The sequence below is a fragment of the Myxocyprinus asiaticus genome, chromosome 42, assembly GCF_019703515.2.
Source record: "Myxocyprinus asiaticus isolate MX2 ecotype Aquarium Trade chromosome 42, UBuf_Myxa_2, whole genome shotgun sequence".
In the NCBI taxonomy this organism is placed as follows: Eukaryota; Metazoa; Chordata; class Actinopteri; order Cypriniformes; family Catostomidae; genus Myxocyprinus; species Myxocyprinus asiaticus.
The window spans coordinates 12,487,099-12,507,439 of NC_059385.1; the positions used below are offsets into that span (position 1 = coordinate 12,487,099).

General features: G+C 39.0%; 1 protein-coding gene across 1 annotated transcript in view; it reads left to right on the forward strand.

Annotated features, from left to right (window-relative positions):
- LOC127432281 (uncharacterized) overlaps positions 1-20,341 on the forward strand; it is a 130,434-nt gene that overhangs the window by 92,479 nt on the left and 17,614 nt on the right. Inside the window, exons 6-12 of the mRNA XM_051683181.1 lie at positions 2,585-2,770; positions 3,414-3,549; positions 4,372-4,469; positions 5,946-6,065; positions 6,329-6,405; positions 6,582-6,760; positions 8,002-8,245. Of these exons, the coding sequence (XP_051539141.1) occupies positions 2,585-2,770; positions 3,414-3,549; positions 4,372-4,469; positions 5,946-6,065; positions 6,329-6,405; positions 6,582-6,760; positions 8,002-8,245 (1,040 nt within the window). The remainder of the gene's footprint in view (positions 1-2,584; positions 2,771-3,413; positions 3,550-4,371; positions 4,470-5,945; positions 6,066-6,328; positions 6,406-6,581; positions 6,761-8,001; positions 8,246-20,341) is intronic.

Genomic DNA, 20,341 nt, shown 5'->3' on the forward strand with positions numbered 1-20,341 from the left:
ATTCATTAAAGAAACTCTGTACTTCCTGACTATCTAAATGTCATATCTACACTGCCCTCTGCTGGCTGTGATATTGGCATTGTACATTTTCCATTCCTCTCCTTTAAAGGTGAAGTGTGTTATCTTTCTGATGTTAAAGTACTTCAGGATACGATTCCATCTAAATTTACAGAGTGAACTATAAGCCATTTGTAGGTTGATTTCCCCGAGAAGTGTAAACACTGTAGCTTTGTTATGTTATCAAAACATTCTGACCAGCCAGACATGACAGCATTGGCTTAACCAGTGACATGAGTTTTGGGTGGGACTATCTGTTGCTCCAGCCAATGGGAGACAGGGAGAATAAGACATTATTTTTGCAATTCCATTTGGTCATGCCAATGACGCAGGTATTACACACTTCACCTTTAAATTTTGCAGTACTTTGATTCTTGGAATACTTTTAAAAGAGTTACACCTCAGACTAGGGATACAACATAAAAAGCGCAGCATGGTAACATAATGTTTAGTTAAAAATAAAAAGTGAGAGGTATTTATACAATTACACTCACCCATCTCTTGACAGTAGCTCTTTTTCTTTCTCTCTCTATTGTTCTCCTTCCTGTTAACCCCCATCATATTCAGCCTCTCTCCTCTTCTTTGCCCTGCAAGACAGTTAACAGTAATTAGAAATTAAAGGAAGGAGGAGAGAAAAGGTCAGTGTTCATCATTACCAGGCCACTCGGCCGACTAGTGCTGCTCAGTCTATTAACTCTGCATCTGTGTGCTTTACGACACACTGGTCACACACGGTCTTCCACTCACTAACTCTTCACAGCGACAGTTATAGTGGCCGTGCTGCTCTTCGTTCTTGCCTCAGAGTGATGGCACCGAGCCCTGATTAAACGAGCTGCAGTAATTGGCAGATTTATCTCCTCCTTTGCAAAGCATTTTTTAGCCCATTTGGTCGTCCTTGAGTTCTGACTTTGAGCGGCGACTATTTGAATGGGTAGTTAGAACTGAAAGTTCAGTCACGTCCAACTGTATCAACAAAACTTATAAGTGTTTGTGGCATTAGACAAAGCAGCTAACAAACAATGGCATACAGATCTAGCTTTGAACCTCAAAATGGATGACTTATTTTGCCTTTTGGTTTTAGTTAAAGGCTTACTGTATAGCTCAGAGTTTTGTATTTGAATGAGTTTGTCTCACTTTTAGCACAATTGATGCTGTATCTTCTGTTTTATTTGTCCTACTGATAATTTTCTAAATTTGTGCATAGACAGTCTTTAGAGCTCAACAAGTATTTTTTTGTTTCCTACTGGCCCAGTCGTGCCATTATTTCAGATTTGTGCCAATCTTTACTCTACCACAAAATACTGCATAATTATGTTTATAATAAATAAATAAATAAATAAATATATATATATATATTTCATAAATATATTTATTATATAAAATAATTTTGTAAATATACTGTATATGTATGTGTATATATACTTATGCAAATATATTATGTTTTATGTGTCAAAAATATATTTAGATTTTTAATTAAACATTATGTTCTTTTTATAAAAAGTTTACAACAAATAAAATATTAGGTTTTTAAATTTTTAATAATAGCTGGAAATTATACATCTATAATGAAACTCTGTGACAGCTATAAATTCATAAAAAGGCTTTTGCTAGAAAATGATGGCATACAATGCAAAATATTTTTAAACCCATTCTAACTGATGCAAAGATATTAACAAGTAATTTTGTGAATTATGGACAAACAAAAATGTATATGACAACCAGCTAGATCACCATTACCTTGGTGACATATCTAAATCTGCAGAATTCGCAACAACAATATTCAATACATTACAAAATACAAAATTTTTAAGTTTGCATAAAAGCATAGAAACATGTACATAATCAACAGACTGATCTTATAGTGAAATTGCCAATGGCCAAAGTGTTAAGTGTTGTTGGGCGTATGGGCACGTATGAGCTCCATATTCTGGGTGAAATATCCACAGAGGGGCGCCAAAAGCATGTTGTTTTCAGCTGTATAGACTGAAATACAGCGAAGAGGAATGCATATTTTATAAACTGTACCCCCAACCCAAACCTAAACCTAACAATCAGTGGACTAAAAATGTAATGTTAGAGGGAAAAATGCAACCTCCGAATCGCGCTTGTCACTGATTATGCAAACGCGATTACTTCCTGGTTTCAATGCGGGATCCAAATCCGGGTCTCCCACTATGCTGACACAACGTGCTTCTAGTCGCGCAACAAGGATAAGGTAAACACACTTTAGCTGATGCAAAATTGTCTGATAGGAGCTGGTGCTTATCAGTGAGTCGACATAATTTGACCGATCCTTGGGTACTGGAACTCTCGGAAACGTGACTTCCCGTGTGATCATATTGTAATCAACAATTGTAATATATATTGAAAATGCAGCACTGAGCTAATAGAGCAAATAGGGAAAAAGTGACAGATCCATCAACTGGCCCCAAACTCTCTCACAATGTTCCCTTATTGTTGAGCTGTGCAACCTTTGTGAAAGCATTTCTTGTAAACTGCTTCCTGTAACTTTTGTGTGTTGACGTAGATGGTCAAGGCGATCCAGGTGTTGCGGATTCACCTGCTGGAGCTAGAGAAGGTGAACGAACTCTGTAAAGACTTCTGCAACCGTTACATCACCTGCCTCAAGACCAAGATGCACAGTGACAATCTGCTACGGAATGACCTGGGCGGCCCGTATTCGCCATCACAGACCAGTCTCGGCCTGCAGCAGGTGACTCACAAATACATTCCCCCTAGGCCTTTAGTCTCAAGGCCAAAGGTTGCTGCTAACACATGCATACAATGTCATACAATGCGCACACTCTTACAGCAGTAACATTTACACTTGCACCAATGCAAACTCCTCTCATAGAGATGCAAAAGGTCACATTCGGCTTGCCCTCGCTGTTCCTTCAGATTGACCTTTGCTGACCTCTGCGTGAGAAGACTTGCACACTGTTGAATGTTTTTGCCTGCAGTTTTCAATCGCAAATTTATTTCCCAAATGTTCTGTTTGGGGTCTGAGAGTTTGCGGTGTTCAAATGAACCCAAAACAAACAATGTTTCTATACTGGATAACAGTCACATTTCTGAAAAGTGCATGCATTCTTTGCGATACAACACAGTGTTAAAAGTTTAATTATTTCTGCCATGGTGCATTACATTAGAGGAACTTATTAAAAGAAATAAGTGGTTAACTTCTATTACTATTATTATTTTTAAATGTACATTATTGGGGGCTCTAGGACCCCAGACAAAAAACAGTAAAGTCAATTTCAACAGAACATGAGGATTTAAAAAATAGAAAAAAAGAAAGAAAGATTATCAGATTTTGTGGAAATAAGTCCTTCATCTGTTTCTTTCTCCCCTTGTAGGATCTGCTCCAAAACTCATCCCCATCTCTCACCTCTGTCTCCAGCACAGTAAACCCCTCTGGGATCATGGTCCCTGCCGGCTCACTGCAACAGAACAACGTTGCCATGACCACTATCAACTCTCAGGTGGTATCAGGTGAGGGGGCCAATAATCACTCTGTTTGCCCACAGAGGGAAGAGCTCCATAAATTCAGAAATCTCAGTCCAAAAAGCTTTTCTTTCCAAATTCATGATTTTTATGAAAATAATACAGCAGTTCCCATTTTAATAGGGCTGGGTATCAATTCAGATTAACATGCTTTCAATTTGATTCCAATTCATTTGGGTATATTTCAGTTATAATGTCCATTTTGCGTACGTACAGTATGAAAGCAATTTGACAATTCTCAATAGCAATTTGGATACAACAACGAAACACTAACTATAGTAATTTGGGTAAACATTGTTTCAAGTTTTTTAACAGCTGTATCAAATGTTCAAGTAAGCATTCAGAAAAAAAATCAAATAATCTTTACTGTATGATTATAATACTTTTGAATGCAACTAAGTTACAAAGTTGTTTAGCCAAGAGCAGCAAGTGGTTTTCTCATTTTCTTGTTATTGTTGTTTAATTATTATTAACAACATTTTAGACAGCAGCTGGTCTATTACACTGCATTTACACTTAATTTCTTCTAACCCTAACCTAACCCTAACACCATTCCACACAGAACACTATTTTCACAGAGTGAATATAGAATGTCTAATTGCTGTGAAATCAGGCTAATTAGCAGCAAACAAGAACTCCTTGTTTTCCTCTTTCAGAATACCCTTTTGTTTTATGTTGGCACAGTGATTGTGAGATGAATTGGTTTGTTTTTGGGCTGCAGGATAATTATGTTTTTAGTCTCGTTTTTATAATAGGAAGGTGAAGCCTATAATCTGACCTCAGTCCTGTGTCTATAACTGATTCCCACAGGTGGAACGCTGTATCAGCCGCTGGCAATGGTAACCTCACAGGGGCAGGTGTTAACACAGGGTTTACCGGAGGGAACCATCCAAATCCAAAACAGTCAGGTGAGGCCACCCCTGCTAAACAGACAACGCGTGCTGCTTTGCTTCGATGCGGAGGAACCACAGGGTTGGATCTTAACGGCATACTCTATTTTATACAACATAAAGAGAATTCCAGAATGCAAAATTATTTATAGGCTACAAAAACATTTTTATACTGAAGGTGTGCGTCGCTACACGACAAAGCGAGATTGTGGCGGTTATAAACATTGGAGTAGTCTAGACTACAAGCTCCCAATGACTTCCCTTGACAGACACCCCGTTTCTTTTTTTAATGCACTGCACAGCTACACCAACCACTCTTTCTACTGTATGTCCTTTTGAAATACAATGCTTTTATTTACAGATATCATATGTGTGAACTGACTTTTATTTTTAGCTAATTCATTTTAATTTTAATGTTGCTGAAGTCTAACCTCTGGATTTCACTAATACAGTACAAGTCCATTTGTTTGGCCATTCAGAAATGACGTGCAGCTTTAACACTCTCAGTGTAGACAGCAACAAAACACAATGTTGGTCACTTCCACTGTTGATACAGTGTAAGTTAGTTGGGACTTCAGAACTGGTGGTTGTGTGTTTAGTGCAGTCTAGCCGTCGAGTATAAAACAGGTGAATTTGGGTTTGACAGACAGTTGTAGCCTGTTTGGATACCTAACTTTGGGCCAATGCGCTTCACTGCACGCAGGCTGGGAATAGAGTTCCGCCTGTAGCTACATCTCTGACAAGCTTTCAGTAATAATACCCCTGCATGAAGCCTCCAATTAATTCACCCTGCTTCCTGAATCACACACTCTCCCCCTGTTAGTGTTTGTGTGTGTGTGTATTTTGAGCAGAGAAAGGGGGAAAACCAGCTGCAAATGTAATGAGGAGGTTGTTTTTAGAGCTTGATTATTATTTATTTATTTTAAAAAATTTAAATCAGCGGGGAGCTGCTGCTTTTTATGGATTTCAGTGGCAATGGTAGCATGAAATTAATTATTTGATTTTCAAAGTGGAAATTTTAATTTTTCCTTTTTTCTTTTATTAATTTATTTATTCGCACATGAAGCGCTTGTAGATTATGCATCTTAAACTTCTCTGAAATGTTAATATGTCAGTCTCAGAATGGCGTGAAGCAATGTAAAATAAATAGTATAATAATTTAGCTTGCATCCTTTAAAAACACTCAATCTCAAACTCTTTTGCATTTCCGTTCGCCTTACATTATTCATACTTTAAAGTGTCTAATAAGTTCGATGAAAAAACAAAAATTCAAGTCATTTTCTGCAGCTCTTTTAGTTGATGAAAGGCTTCTATAAATGTGCCCTCCTTGGCTTTAATTTTAGGTAACATTACTCCCATTGAGTTGCTATGGTGACTGAAGGCATTCCTGCCCCTGCCAAAGAAATGGTGACTGGCGACTCTCTTTGTTTCCATGGCAACTATCCCTCCCTCTCCCCCACCCTCACACTCTCATCTTCTCTCTCTTCTCCCAAGGTGAACCTGGTCTTGTCCTCACTCTTGGACGGCGATGACAAGAAATCAAAAAACAAACGAGGCGTTCTTCCCAAACATGCCACAAACATCATGCGTTCCTGGCTGTTTCAGCATCTCATGGTGAGAAAGAGGACACCCCTTCCTCTTTGTGCTTGAGAAGTTTGAAATGTACTTTAATCAAGGTTTATGTATTCTAAATTGAATTAGATATTAAATACGTCTTAATTTTAATCTGATTTTAAACATATTACAGAATGTACAATGGTGATCAAAAGTCTGGGACCACTTACATTTTATTTAAAGCTGTGTATATATATATAATATAATATAATATAATATAATATATATAACATTCCCTTTCTTTTTTATTTCTTTTTTTTCAGCACCCTTATCCCACTGAAGACGAGAAAAGACAGATCGCAGCACAAACAAATCTTACCTTGTTACAGGTGAACAACTGGTAAGAATGGCTGTGATTACTGTTAAGGTCGCTGAAGCTTTTCAATGCAATCCACAGCAGGATGGCGCCATCTGATGGCCACAAACAGAAACAGAGCATAGATTTTTAGCATCTTACAAAATTCCTGGTATTTTATTTTCCTCCCTTTTCTCTCTCTCTCTCCTCTCTTTTGAAAGGTTTATTAATGCCCGTAGGCGTATACTGCAGCCCATGTTGGATGCCAGTAATCCTGACCCTGCTCCTAAAGCCAAAAAGATGAAATCTCAGCATAGACCGACACAGCGTTTCTGGCCTGACTCCATTGTAGCTGGAGTCCTGCAGACACACGGATCCCACTCAACAAACAACTCAGACAGTTAGTCATTGTAGTGCATACTCTTTAACGTCTGATACAAGTAATATAGTCCATAGAGATACAAGTCCATATAGATACTTTGAAAGGTTTTAAATGAATTTGAGAATTGATCAAATCTACCATTCGTGAAACTGTATTTTGCATTATTTGTATATATAAAAAAGTACATAAAGCTAGATTAAAGAAATATAAAAAACATTTTTATTCAGGCTTCAAAGATAAACCTCAGAAAACTGATTAAAAGTTTTAGAGAACACAAGAATTTTAATTTTTTGTAGATGCTTTGAATGTCTTTGATTGAAATCTCTTAAGTCACTTACTTCAGCAAGGGTCAGATTTTTATTATTACTCTTACAAATCGACTTAAAACCATGTTGCAGTGACCAGCCAAGTTACCAGCAATTAATTTTTATTTACTTATCAAAGCTATTTTTTTTCTTTTCTCTTTTCTCAATAAATGTTTACTCATTGTACACAATTTGGTTTAAGAAAATGTGATAATCATGTGGAAGTTTAGAGAGGAATGAGGAAAACATAAGCTTAAATATGGCCTCTTTTTCTTTAAAGGGGTCATGACATGTCTTTTTTATTATTATCATATGTTTGTTGAGATTCACTTATAATAATAGTAAGGTTTTATGCACAAATATTTGGTCATACATTTGTAAAACATGCTCATTTTCCTCACTTTTTACACGCTTGGGTGCATCTCCTTTAAGTTTTCACAGTAAACACCCACTGTAATGATTGGCTCTCTGCTCTTGACTGACCTGCTCTCTCCTTGCCATCTCACTGCTCACCACTACTGGGTGGGCTACAGAAGTGATAAGGTAAAGTAGGCATTGATTTGTTGTTGTGGAGGTGGTCAGATGCAAATGCCTACCGCAGTGTGACATCACAGTGTGGAGGAAGTAGAGAATGAGTGGTTTTGGAAGCTTGGTTTCAACAAATTCTCTTTTTGCAGTGAGCAGGAAGTTTGAGTTCTGAAACTTACAGTATTTAAGTAGTACAATGACCTCTTAATTGTCAAAAGATCAAGGAAAATATGATTCCCCATGTCATGACACCTTTTAATGCCACACTGAATTCTGTTCAAAATTCTGTTTTGAACAGTATTCATTTTGGACACTCTCTGATACTCAACAATGTATTGGGTGAGCAAAAACTTGTTAATTGCAATCTATTTAGAATGTTACATATTTATTTGTGCATGTGTGCTTTTGTGTGTGTATATGTGTTAGGTTCTCTGGGCATGGACGGCCTGCAGTCTCTATCCTCGGATTCTGCCACACTGGCAATGCAGCAAGCCATGCTGGGAGCTGACGATTCCATGGATGGCACGGAGGAGGAAGACGAAGAAGAGGAGGAAGAGGAGGGAATCGATGATGATGAAGATGAGGAGGAGGATGAAGAAAGCGAGGGAGGCAGACAAATGGCTGGTTCTGCCCGGAGAGATATGGGCCTTAATCACAACGACGGACTGGAGTAAAGGATCAGAGACATGAAAATGGCATAATTAACTGAATTCGTACTTATACTATTCCCATGACAACACTTAAAACATCGCCTGAATGGTTTCCTTCGGACACTAAGTGCCATGGAACAGCCGATGAGAATTAGGAAGAGGGGCCTATTAAAAATTAGGTGGACTTCTGATTTGTTTTAAAGGGACATTTCACCCAAAAATGAAAACTTTGTCATCATTTACTCAACTTCATATTGTTCCTAACTCATATAACTTTATTTCTTCTGTTGAAGACAAAACGAGAACATCATCTACATTTTTGTCATAATAGATTGTGTTTCAATAGACCATTTTTTGATAATTTAAAGATATGACTCTAGTGGATGTTAATTGGGTGTTATTTGCAACTCAATCTGTGTAATTACATTGTTATAATTACATATTAATACACTGCAATTTTCATTAAGTTACCAGATTCACTACTGAAAACAGAAAAAATAATCACATAAAGTTGCCTTTGATGACTAGAACTCAAAGTGCGGGAATATTTCAATGTATTTAAGAGCTACCAGGGGAATTTCTTAAACATACAAAAGATAAACGGACTTCATAGCAAGGATTGACCCTTCTTTTGTGTTCCACCAAAGAAAGAAAGTCATACGGGTTTGAAACAACAAGAGGATGAGTAAATAATGACATAATTTTCATTTTTGGGTGAATTATCCCTTTAAATATGAGATTTTGGGGGAGGAAACATGAGGAACATTACAGTTTTGCAAAGAGCGTACTGAATATTGGCCAACCAGTCATGCTACTCTCATGCATATAATCCATTCAAGCCTTACTTTGATTAATGTTTCCTTGGTTCTCAGGTGTCCTAGCATGACATAATGTCTACCCTCTCTTAAAGTCATATTGATAATTACCATGCAATGAGTGGATGTTTTAGGCATGTTATTTCTTTTTTTATTTTTGTAGAGTTAACAAAAATATTTCAGTCTTGGAAGTTTAAAAAAGAATCTAAATGCCTGACAGCACAATGTATGTACATTTGATAGTGATGCATTTAGTCACACACTTCATATTTATTTTCTAAACTGTCAAAAGGCAATGGCACAATCAACTACGATGCTGCCACCTGGATCTCTGCTATTCACAGTTTGATTAAACATGAAGGCCACGTTCTTTTGAGTAAAAATCTCAACCTTGTTCAAAACAAAATCACATTGGGAGACTCAACATAGAGTGCCAAGCATCTCCTCTGTGTAAGGAACAAAGCTCTTGTACCCTTCCAAACCATAGGACCTACAAATGACGTTTACTGAAGAATATTGGAGGAATTAAGACATATTTGCAGGTGCGTATCAACAATGAAACATCCCTCTTTATTTCATGTGAAGGACAAAACAAACTGTGATGATATTTCTAAGCTTTTGAGCTTATTGTGTCTACAGATTTAATCACCTGTTTCTGATGTGATGTTTAGAAAAGCCAGAGGATGTTTTTGAATGTTATTGCAGTTGGTCTTTGTGAAGTACATGTTTCTCATTATCCTTTTCTTGGTTGTTTTTTAAATGGTTCTTCCAGAGAAACTGATGATAGGGGAGGTTTTCAATTTGTTTGTATACATTGTTGTCATAATCTATTGTGTTTCAGTAGACCATTTTTGATAATTAAAAGATATGATTCTAGTGGATGTTAATCGGGTGTTATTTTGCAACTCAAACCATGTTATTGCATTGTAATAAATGGTTAATTACAAATGAATATGCACACATTTTCATTAAGTTACCAGATACTTTCAGCATTAAGTGCACTACTGAAACAGAAAAAAGAATCATTGAAAGTTGTCTTATTAATAGAACTCGTGTGAGTGCTGGAAAATTATCAACGTATTTAAGAACTACCAAGGCAATTTCTTCGACATATAAAAGATAAACAGATTTCACAGCAAGGATTGTCCCGTCTGGAACCATGACCTCCAGTAATGCACTGTTTGTTTGACTTTTAATTGTAGCTGTATGGTCTGTATGAATTGCATGTCCAAACTAGGAATCTTAATGTTCATTTCAATAATAAGTACAATATATAATTCTGTATTGGGGGTAGATGTAGCCTACTGATTCAGAATCAGGGTTTTAATACAAAGGTTACAGGTTCAATAACAAATAGACCCAAAAACTAAATTGACTTGCTTCCAGATCTACTGAAATCACAATTCTGCCCCATCGTAGTAGCTTATATAACTACAGCTGTTACTGTATATAAGCTAACAATGATTAAGTTATAGCTATAGTTAATTAAGCTAAAACAATGGATCATAATATCTGATTATAGATTGTTCTTTTGTTTTTATTAGTCTTATTTAGCATTTGTAATTTTTCTGTCCTTTATCCGTATAGTGCAACCCAAGTTAAATAATGATCATTTATTAATATTAAAATTCATATCTTTGATATCAATATCATATTTTATAATATATATATACATAAATATAGAACCCATCAAAATTATATTTTGGTTGATTCAAGCCTTAAATTAAGTTAATGAGCGATCTAGCCAATCAGAGCTTTGCATTGTTGCAGCTCATTGACGCCATTGTTGGTCGCATGTGCCTGTTTAAAAGAAAAGAGAAGTGAATATAGAGGTAAACAAATGTAATCTGTTACTTAATAACTGTACATGTGTAAATATGTTTTATTTGCCTCTTATGGTTGCATATTTTGATGTGAATTGAATATTGATAAACCATTAAATGCATACTCTGGCCTGTGACAAGGCCAGGTTTTTTTCTTGAGCTGGATTTTCCTATTTGATGGTGAGCCTCCCGAATACAATGCTAAAAACAAAAAGAGAGACAACGAACCTAAAGAAACGGACAGTATCTTCCCTTACTTACCCTCCTGACCACTCTTCTTTCCCAAAGTAAGAGACTTGCATCACAGAGACTAACTTTCCTCTTTCTCTAATTGGACTGAAATATATCTGGTTTCAAATTCAAGACAATAGAAAATTGATCAGTACTTTAGATGATGTGAACTTGAATCACTGGTTGTTTGCGATCACATACAATAATTGATTGAGAAGAATTAATTCATTTTATTATATTTGAAGATTCCTTTAAGAGATTTATTTTCTCTTATTTGAGATTTACCATTTAAATTGTGAATACCTGTATATACAGAGAGAAAAATTGAACGTGTGAACCCAGGATTTATTTTGCATTATTTTGTTTGTTATTGTATGTCACTGTATATTTCATTTCAATTATTTTATTACATCTAAAATCAAACTTAATACCTAAAATATTTCTGTAAAAAGAAATGCCATCCTTCACCTATAAATCCTGTGACTGTTATTGCTCAGCAAACCTGCTACCTCTTTCCTCATGCCTTTATATTCTTCTGGTATTTTCACTGGTCCATTAGTCAAGTACCCACAGTGGCGAGAAGCCAGCCAGGAGGTGGTGCTGAATTGCTGAGTATTAACAGTTACATTTCTAAAATTTCAAATTTTGCATCCTTGAACATTAACAAACAATAATGGAATAATTGAAGCAGAAGGCATTAAATTCCAAACTCAGTGATAGTCAGCTGCATAACTGAAACAGAGAAAGATGAATAGTTATTTGACATTCTAAAAAAATATGGTTCTTTTGCCAAAATCATTTGCATTAAAGACAAATAATCTGAGTTTTACATTATTTTAGCTTTCCACCAGGGATGGGACATGAAGCTGAGTGAAGCTCTGATGCTTTCTGCTGAGTTTTTCAAGAAAAGTTTCAAAGGCTCGGGAGTGTTAAAAATCATATGGTGGCTGGTCAAATATAAAGCAGTCATAAACCCGGGTGCAGAACTCTGTTAGATGGAGCGCTTGTTAAAGTTTTAACCCATTATGCACAAATAAAAGCCTTACAGTGTTCATTTTAAGCTTCTGATAATATGATTCACACATTAAAGTGTGGCAAACATTACAATCAGAGTGAATATGATTCAATGTAATATGAATAATAATACATAAATACTACTAACAGAGTTATTAAATAGTGTGTTCTAATTATTTTGTTTTTTATTTTATATGTAAGACAGGATATATGACAATGTAATATGAAAACCATTTCTAATTAGACTTCAACTTGAAGTGCTCACATGACTGCACAGTCAGGCCAGAGCCCTTCTAAAAGGGAGCCTACAAGGTTAGCATAGAATAGCATAACACGGCGGTCCCATAGATATACTATGGGCAGTACACTGGTGAGGAGACAGTGGATGTCATGATGCTGAATACATCACTTTTGTAAAGAAACAGCTCATCACTTAATCTAATCCATGCTTTGATTTGGGGCATCATTGTAAATTGTGCTGCGTACTCAATACATGCCTTAAAGCTTCAGTGTCTTATGTAACATCACTAGCATGTATTATTTTCAGAGAATCTTCATGCGGCTTCATTTCCCATCCTTAGTGAAAAGTTTAAATAATGTACACAAATGCACATCTCCTTCTTGGCCGTCGACAGCAAGGTGGCAGGTGCTCTAAAATGCAGTCGACTGTGACTGACGTCACTTCCAATTACAAACACACCCCACAGTATAAACTCCCACTCCAAAAACTGATTGACAGGTGTCTTTGTAAGGCATCGGAAATGCAAGTGCAAAGGGAATTGCTATTCCATTTGAATTTTGGCAGGCTCAATACGGGACGTCAAGGAAGTGAAATAGCAAACATTTGTGTAAATGAAAATACAAACGGTAATATGCAATTTGCAATTGCATTTGAATTATGTCACAATTTATGCGTTCACAAATAGAAAACACAATTGCAAATACAATTTGCAATTTGGTTTGAAAATAGTCCTGTATATCCTCCCATAGAGTTTTATCAGAACATGATAATTGAGTTTACCAGTGGTCAAGCTTTCCAGTCCCTCGAACCCCAGCTGCCTTGCAGTTACCAACTGTCAAGTGATCAAAATGTCACTTACCATGTGAGAGCTTTGTTTGGTGTTTTCACACAAGTCTGCAGTACTGTCACAAAGTTTTACCCAGAGGGGTTAAAAGAGATAGCAAAGCCAAGTGGAACAAATTTAGAAATGGTGTTTAACAAGATGTTATCGTAAATGAGTGCATAACTAACTCTAGGGTCTGCTGATTTTGAAACTGGTGATGAAAGCCCAAGTGAGCAATTGTCTCAGACATTACCTGAAAGCAAATTAACTATGGCCCTTTCTCAACCAAGACATGTAGATGTTAGCAGTCACAGCCTACCACTACTCATGTGACTGAGCCACCCTTCCATCATCAAAAGTGCTCACTCCACCGGAAGTCCAGAGACTTGTAGTTGAACATGTAGTGAGAAGTGGGGAGGTTGCTGCTCAAGGGCGTGTACAATCAAGACGCAGAGCATTTTCTGGTAAATTTCTCAAACCTAGTAATGAAGCTGATTATGATACCTGGCACTCTAGTGCCAAGCTCATTCTAAAAGACCCTACTGTCTGTGACTTGCATGTGTCCAGAAAAATACTGGATAGTCTTCTGCCCCTGGCAGCTGATGTTGTCAAAACATTTGAGTCCTGAAGCCCCATCTTCAGCTTACCTGCAGCTGTTGGATTCCACTTTGGCACTGTTGAGGATGGTGATGAACTGCTAGCCAAATTTATGAATTCCTTACAAAATGCTGGTGAGAACCCATCCGCTTACTTGTACAGGTTGCAAGCAGCCTTAACGGTTACCATCATAAGAGGTGGTGTCGCCCCTGGAGAAGCAGAAAGGCATCTTCTCAAGCAATTTTGTAAAGGCTTCTGGGATAACAATCTAATTTCCGATCTGCAGTTGGAGCAAAGACATAGTAATCCTTCTTTTACGCAGTTCCTACTTATGTTATGCACAGAAGAAGATAAATATACTGCGAAGGCCACCCACATGAAGCAGCATCTTGGCTCTTCTAAACAGCATGCATTGATGCATTCTGAAAGAGAGTGGGTCTCCACTGAGTTAGAACAAGAACCAGCTCCAAGCGTAGTTCCTCTTGCCACTGAAACACATGAACTTAAGAAGCAAATAGTTAAGCTCCAGAGTCAGTTAGCAAATCTTACCACCAAGTATAAATCCCCAAAGAAACCCCAACATCAGTATCAGAATGAGCTTTATTGCCAAGTACGCTTACACATACAAGGAATTGGTCTTGGTGACAGGAGCTTCCAGTACACAACAATATAAAAACAGCAACAAGACTTTTAAAAAATAATTAAAATAGAATAAAAAAAATAGATAAATATTGAAAAGAAAAAACCAATAATCCTCTCAGCAGTCTGAACTGTCCTTTGTAGTCTTCTGATGTCTGATTTTGTAGCTGAACCAAACCAGACAGTTACTGAAGTGCATAGGACAGACTCAATGACCGCTGAGTAGAACTGTATCAGCAGCGCCTGTGGCAGGTTGAACTTCCTCAGCTGGCGAAGGAAGTACAACCTCTGCTGGGCCTTTTTCGCAATGGAGTCAATTTGGGTCTCCCACTTCAGGTCCTGTGAGATGGTAGTGCCCAGGAACCTGAATGACTCCACTGCTGCCACAGTGCTGTTTAGAATGGTGAGGGGGGACAGTGTTGGGGGGGTTCCTCCTAAAGTCCACAATCATTTCCACCATTTTGAGCGTGTTCAGCTCAAGGATGTTTTGACTGCATCAGACAGCCAACTATTTAACCTCCCTTCTGTATGCAGACTCATCGTCATCTCGGATGAGGCCGATGACAGTGGTGTCTGCAAACTTCAGGAGCTTGACAGAGGGGTCCTTGGCGATGCAGTCGTTGGTGTAGAGGGAGAAGAGTAGTGGGGAGAGCACACATCCCTGGGGGGCACCAGTGCTGATTGTACAGGTGCTGGAAGTGAATTTCCCCTGTCTCTCAAGCTGCTGCCTGTCTGTCAGAAAGCTGGTAATCTAATGACAGATAGACGTGGGAACAGAGAGTTGGTGTAATTTAGTCCGGAGAATAGCTGGGATGGTGTTGAAAGTCGAACTGAAGTCCAAAAAAAGGATCCTTGCATATGTCCCTGGTCTGTCCAGATGTTGCAGGATATGATGCAATCCCATGTTGACTGCATCATCCACAGACCTGTTTGCTCGATAAGCAAATTGAAGGGGATCTAGAAAGGGTCCAGTGATGTCCTTCAGGTGGGCCAACACCAGTCTTTCAAATGACTTCATGAATATATACGTCAGGGCGACAGGTCTGTAGTCATTAAGTCCTGTAATTTTTGGTTTCTTTGGGATGGGGATGATAGTGGAACGTTTGAAGCAGCATGGGACTTCACACTGCTCCAGTGATCTATTGAAGATCTGTGTGAAGATGGGGGCCAGCTGGTTAGCACAGGATCTAAGACATGCAGGTGAAATGCCATCTGGGCCCTGTGCTTTCCTTATCCTTTGTTTTTGAAAGACATGGCTCACATCATCTTCACAGATCTTAAGTGCAGGTTGAGTAGCAGGAGGGGGGAGGAGGGGGGTTGCAGGAGGTGTTGGTGTTTGTGTGAAGTGAAGGTCAGAGTGGGTGTGGGGTGTGAGATTGGGCCTTTCAAATCTACAGTAGAACACATTCAGGTCATCAGCCAGTTGTTGGTCCACCACAGGGTTGGGGGTAGGAGTCCTGTAATTCGTAAGTTGTTTCATGCCACTCCACACTGATGCAGGGTCGTTAGCTGAAAACTTGTTTTTCAGCTTCTCAGAGTATCTTTTTTAGCCACTCTGATTCCCTTATTCAGTGTGTTCCTGGCCTGATTGTACAAGACATTATCCCGAACTCTGTAAGCATCCTCTTTGGCCTGAAGAAGCTGCCTGAGTTCCGCTGTAAAACCATGGTTTGTCGTTGTTAAATGTTAAATAAGTCCTAGTAGGAATGCACATATCCTCACAGAAACTGATATATGATGTAACAGTATATGTGAGCTCGTCCAGGTCTGTGGCTGCAGCCTCAAAAACACTCCAATCACTGAAGTCAAAGCAGGCTTGTAGTTCCAGCTCTGCTTCATTGGTCCATCTCTTTACAGTCCTTACTACAGGCTTAGCAGATTTTAATTTATGTCTGTAGGTTGGAAGAAGATGAACCAGACAGTGATCAGATAGTCCCAAAGCTGCTCTAGGTACAGAGCGATATGCATCCTTTATTGTTGTGTAGCAGTGATCCAGTATATTTCTGTCTCTGGTGGGGCATGTAATGTGCTGTTTGTATTTGGGCAGTTCACGTGTAAGGTTTGCTTTGTTAAAATCCCAAATAATAATAATAATTGAATCGGGGTATTGTTGTTCCATGTCTGTGATTTGATCAGTCAGCTGTCGCAGCGCGGCATTCAAACACGCGTTTGGCGCGATGTAAACACTCACCAGAATAAACGAAGAAAACTCCTGCGGTGAGTAGAAAGGCTTACAGTTAATAAAGAGTGCTTCCAAATTAGAACAGCACATCCTCTTTAACGTTGTTACATCTGTACACCAACTTTCATTGATGTAAAAGCATCCGCTCTAAACAGCTGAAAGCCCGGCAGATGTAACGTGCTGTCCGGAATGGCTTCACTCAGCCAGGTTTCTGTGAAGCACAAGGCAGCAGAGGTTGAAAAGTCCTTGTTTGTGTGTGTGAGGAGATGTTGTTTGTCCGTTTTGTTAGGAAGAGAGCGTAGATTCGCATGATGAATGCTCGGCAGCGTTGTTTGAAATCCCCGCCGACGGAGCTTGATCAGCGCGCCTGCTCGTCTCCCTCACCTGTGTCTCATAGTGCGTTTAAACAACACAGCCGCGCCTCCGACTAAAATGTCAAACAAAACATCAGAATATTCAAAATCCGGGAAAAAATTTACTGGTATATGCTGTCGAATGTTCAGCAGTTCATCTCTGGTAAAACTGACTGGAAAAAGATTACTAAACTCAGGACAAACAAACAAAAAGGCGGCCATCCACGGCCATCCGCGGCACCATCATGATGATTAGCAGGAAGTGGCTGGAAAAGCCTTGGTGCCAAACAAAAATAAATCAGGAACTGCTAGCACTGTGAGTGCGACCCCTTCTAATAGGAAACAAACAGAGAAGCCTAGACCGTGGTTCTGTTTTACATGTGGTGAGGATGGCCACATTGCGTCCTCTTGTACCTCTGAGCCGAACACTACACTTGTTGCTGCTAAACGAAAACTGTTGAGAGAGAAGCAACTTCTCTGGGAATTTCAAAACAGCACCTCCAACCTTGATTTAAACTAAATTTGGTCCCTGTTGTGGGACAGACAGGGGCTGAATTGAAACCAAGCTGTCCCATCACTAAACATGCATTCATGAAATGTCAATCATCCAAAAAACAAAATGCCAGTCTACCTAAAGATTTAATTGGTGCAAAGTACTTGGTACTTGTAAAATGCTGCTTACTTACCCTTCTGAACAGCCAGCCTAACTGCCTACCAGTAGTACTCACAAATGAAACAGAGCATGATATAGCCATCCCACCATGATGTGTAATTGCAGAACTGCATGCAATTGAGTCAGTACATCCTCAACCATGTCCTTCCACAGACTATGGGCCTGTTCCAGAGCCTAAGTTCATCCTTAATTTTGGTGAATCCCCATTGCCAAAAGAGTGGAAAGATCGTATCTCTGCAAAACTCAGAACAATGCCAGAAGTTTTTAGTCAACATGATTTAGACTTTGGGCGCACTCAAAAAGTGAAGCATCACATCAAATTACATGATGAGACTCCATTCAAATACAGAGCCTGACCAATCAATCCGCAAGACACTGAGGCAGTCCTTAAACATTTACGAGATCTCCTTGCAAGTGGAGTCCTTCGGGAATCTGAGTCACCATTTTCCTCGCCCATAGTGGTAGTGAGAAAGAAAAACTGAGATGTGCGGCTTTGCATAGATTATAGGAAGCTTAATCTCCAGATGGTGAAAGATGTGTATGCCCTGCCCAATCTAGAGGAAACATTTTCGGCCTTGACAGGTTCAAAATGGTTCTCTGTCCTCGATCTGGGTACTACCAAATAGAAGTTGAGGAGTCTGACAAACCCAAAACCGCATTTGTCTGTCCATTGGGGTTTTAGGAGTTTAATCATATGCCCCAGGGTGTGACCAATGTCCCAAGTACTTTCCAAAGATTAATGGTGAGATGTATGGGAGATATTATTCATAAGTGCTTGTCTTCTTGGACGATTTGATAATATTCTCAGAAACCCTAGAGGAGCACGAAAAACGGTACCAACTAAAACTCATTTTTCAGACCTCCGTCTGCTATCTGGGACACTTTTTGTGACAAGCACTCAAAACCTGGCCGAGCCCCAAAACCCTTAAAGAGTTGAAGTCATTCTTAGGATTCTCTGCTATTATTGCCAATTTATCAAAGTCTACTCTCGGATAGTGAAACCACTCAATTACCTAACCTAAGGTTATCCACCATCATGGGAAAGTGGTAAAAAGGATGAGAAGAAGGATCAGTACCATAATCCTTAGGAGCCCTTTGGGGGTCATTGGACTCCTCTTTGTGTGCAAGCCTTTAATTCTATCATCAAAAAGCTAACTACTGCACCTGTCTTGGGCTTTGCTAATCCCAAACTTCCCTACTTTCTCTATACTGACGCCAGCACCATGGGACTGGAAGCTGCACTGTATCAGGAGCAGAAAGGGAAGATGTGTGTTATTGCATTTGCGTGTAGAGGATTGTCACGCAGTGAGTCCCACTATCCGGCCTATAAACTTGAGTTCCTAGCCCTTAAATGAGCAGTGACTGAAAAGTTTAGTTTAGCTTTACAGCAGCCAGTTCACTGTTGTTACAGACAGTAACCCTCTGACTTATATTCTCACAATGGCAAAACTAGACTCCACTAGTTATCGATGGCTTGCAGCCCTTTCCACCTTTTTATTCAAATTACAGTACAGGGTGGGTAAGCAGAATGTTGATGCTGATAGCCTCTCCCGACGACCTCAGGGGCAATTGACGGAAGACCCTTCCTCTAAAAAAGAGCACGAGAGGATACAACAGTTTATGCAACATCATCTTACAGAAGCTGGGGATTCTGTCAGTGCTATTTATGACAAAGTCCGAGCTATCTGTGAAAAACATCTCATTGGGCAAATGGCTAGCGGTAGATCTGGTACGGCCTTAGTGGAATGTCTTGCACTCCATCCAGATGCTGTACCTGATAGTTACGAGTGAGAAGATGATTCTGATGGATTACCTGTCATTCCTTACCTGAAAAGACCTAATCAAAAAGCAGAGAGCTGATCCAGTTCTTAGAGAAGTAAAATCCCATTTGGAGTTGGGAAAACAACCTCCACCAACCACAAGGAAGGAACTTCCTGATCTTTCCTTCTTTTTATGGGAATGAAACCATCTTGAGTTAAAAGATGGAGTACTTTACAGGAGAAAACAAGATAAAGATTCCATTACTTATCAGCTAGTGCTGCCAGAAGAAATTAGATCCTTAACAGTAAACAATTTACATGATAATATGGGTCACATGGGCATGGATGGAACTCTGGATCTGGTTTAATCCAGGTTCTACTGGCCAAGAATGGCCGCTGAGGTGGAGCAGAGAGTTAGGACATGTGGTCGCTGTGTACGTAGAAAGTCCTTGCTCCAAAAAGCTGCATCCTTGGTTAACATCCAAGCCACGATGGATTTCCTTTAATTGGAACCAGATAAAAGCAACACCAGAGACATCTTAGTGATCACAGATTTTTTCACTTAGTATGCTGTGGCAGTTCCTACATCAAACAAAAAGGCAAAAACCGTAGCAAAGTCCCTTTGGGATAACTTTGTCGTGCATTATGGGTTTCCCGAGTGTCTTCATAGTGACCAGGGCCCAGACTTTTGAGTCACACACTATAAAGGAGCTCTGTGAAATATCACACATTACGAAAATTCGATGACACCTTACCATCCTAGGGAGAATTCTGTGGAACGCTTCAATAGAAATTTGCTCGATGTGATTGGTACATTGGAGGAGAAGGACAAAACCCATTGGAGAGATTTTGTCAAGCCATTAGTCCGTGCATATAATTGCACAAAGCATGACGTTACAGGGTTTACTACTTATGAATTGATGTTTGGGTGCCAGCCTAGGTTGCCTGTCGAACTTGTCTTTGGG